The 1275-nt window shown below is 42.7% G+C and overlaps 1 protein-coding gene across 14 annotated transcripts in view; it reads right to left on the bottom strand.

The window, feature by feature from the left end:
• Positions 1-1275, bottom strand: part of epb41a (erythrocyte membrane protein band 4.1a) — a 49818-nt gene that overhangs the window by 25528 nt on the left and 23015 nt on the right. For all 14 annotated transcript variants that reach the window (XM_008331843.3, XM_025065362.1, XM_008331854.3 and 11 more), the window contains exon 12: positions 284-531. In XM_008331843.3, coding sequence (XP_008330065.1) covers positions 284-531 — 248 coding nt within the window. The remainder of the gene's footprint in view (positions 1-283; positions 532-1275) is intronic.

Below are 1275 nucleotides of genomic sequence, written 5' to 3'. Positions count from 1 at the left end.
GGTAGGTAGGTAGATGGATAGATAGATAGATAGATAGATATATAGATAGATAGATAGATAGATAGGTAGATAGATAGATAGGTAGGTAGGTAGGTAGATAGATAGGTAGATAGATAGACAGATCTTGATTAATCCCTCAGGAGTTCCCTTTGGGAAATTAAGAATGCTATTGAGTCACGTTAGTTTTAACCATAGGTTAACATGAATGTATTTTTACATTCTTTCAATGTGAAGCTTGTATTTTACATAAAAACATTGCGATATTAGTGAGTGCTGCCACTACCTTCACTTCCGGCGTGGCCTCTGGTCTAGGGCTCTGGCTCCTGTTATGTTCACCTCTGTGAGTTTCCTTCTTCAACTCGGCCTTCCTGTCTCCAGAGCGGCGACCTTTAGTCGTGCTGCCATCGTGGTGGTCGGAGCGATGCAGTGTTGGCAGCATCGGTGAAGGAGCTCCTTCCCCTGGAGTCACGGGTGACGTGACGGGAGCGCTGACCGGACGGGAGGATTTGTTGTCGGGAGTGAACGCCATGGCTGAAACAGCGCGAAGAGAAAATCCTTGTAACAACAATGGAGTTTATGACACGTCGCCTGTCACCAATAAATATGAAGATTAGAGATAAACGTCTCTGCCAGTGGCGTACAGAGGGAAAGATGTTTTAAAGACATTACGTGCCATTCCCTGTAATCCAGCACAGCTGCTGCTGCGTTGTGATTGCAGCAGAAGCAAGCGCAAAAAAAACAGATTGATTGCAGCAGAAGCAAGCGCAAAAAACAGATAACACAGAGTAACACAGAGCAATAAGTGCTCAGGTTGCGAGTGACTTTGTTCAAGATGACGGAGCGAAATACAAAGGAGACAGAAACAACAACATAAACTTTAAGTAAATTCACAATATTCAGCAGCCTTCAAACTGTAAAAAATATAATCGGTTAATTATCAACACATAGCTAGCTAGCTATCTATCTATCCATCCATCCATCTATCTATCCATCCATCCATCATCCATCATCCATCCATCCATCCAGCTAGCTGGCTAGCTATTCATCTATCTAGCTAGCTATCTATCTATCCATCCATCCATCTATCTATCCATCTATCCATCTATTTATCTATCTATCTATCCATCTATCCATCCATCCATCCAGCTAGCTAGCTAGCTGGCTGGCTAGCTATTCATCTATCTAGTTAGCTATCTATCCATCCATCTACCTATCTATCTATCCATCCATCCATCTATCCATCCATCTACCTATCTATCTATCCATCCATCCATC

This window comes from Cynoglossus semilaevis, chromosome 18, assembly GCF_000523025.1.
Source record: "Cynoglossus semilaevis isolate Cse_v1.0 chromosome 18, Cse_v1.0, whole genome shotgun sequence".
Classification (NCBI taxonomy): Eukaryota; Metazoa; Chordata; class Actinopteri; order Pleuronectiformes; family Cynoglossidae; genus Cynoglossus; species Cynoglossus semilaevis.
This window is presented reverse-complemented; position numbering and strand designations above follow the sequence as displayed.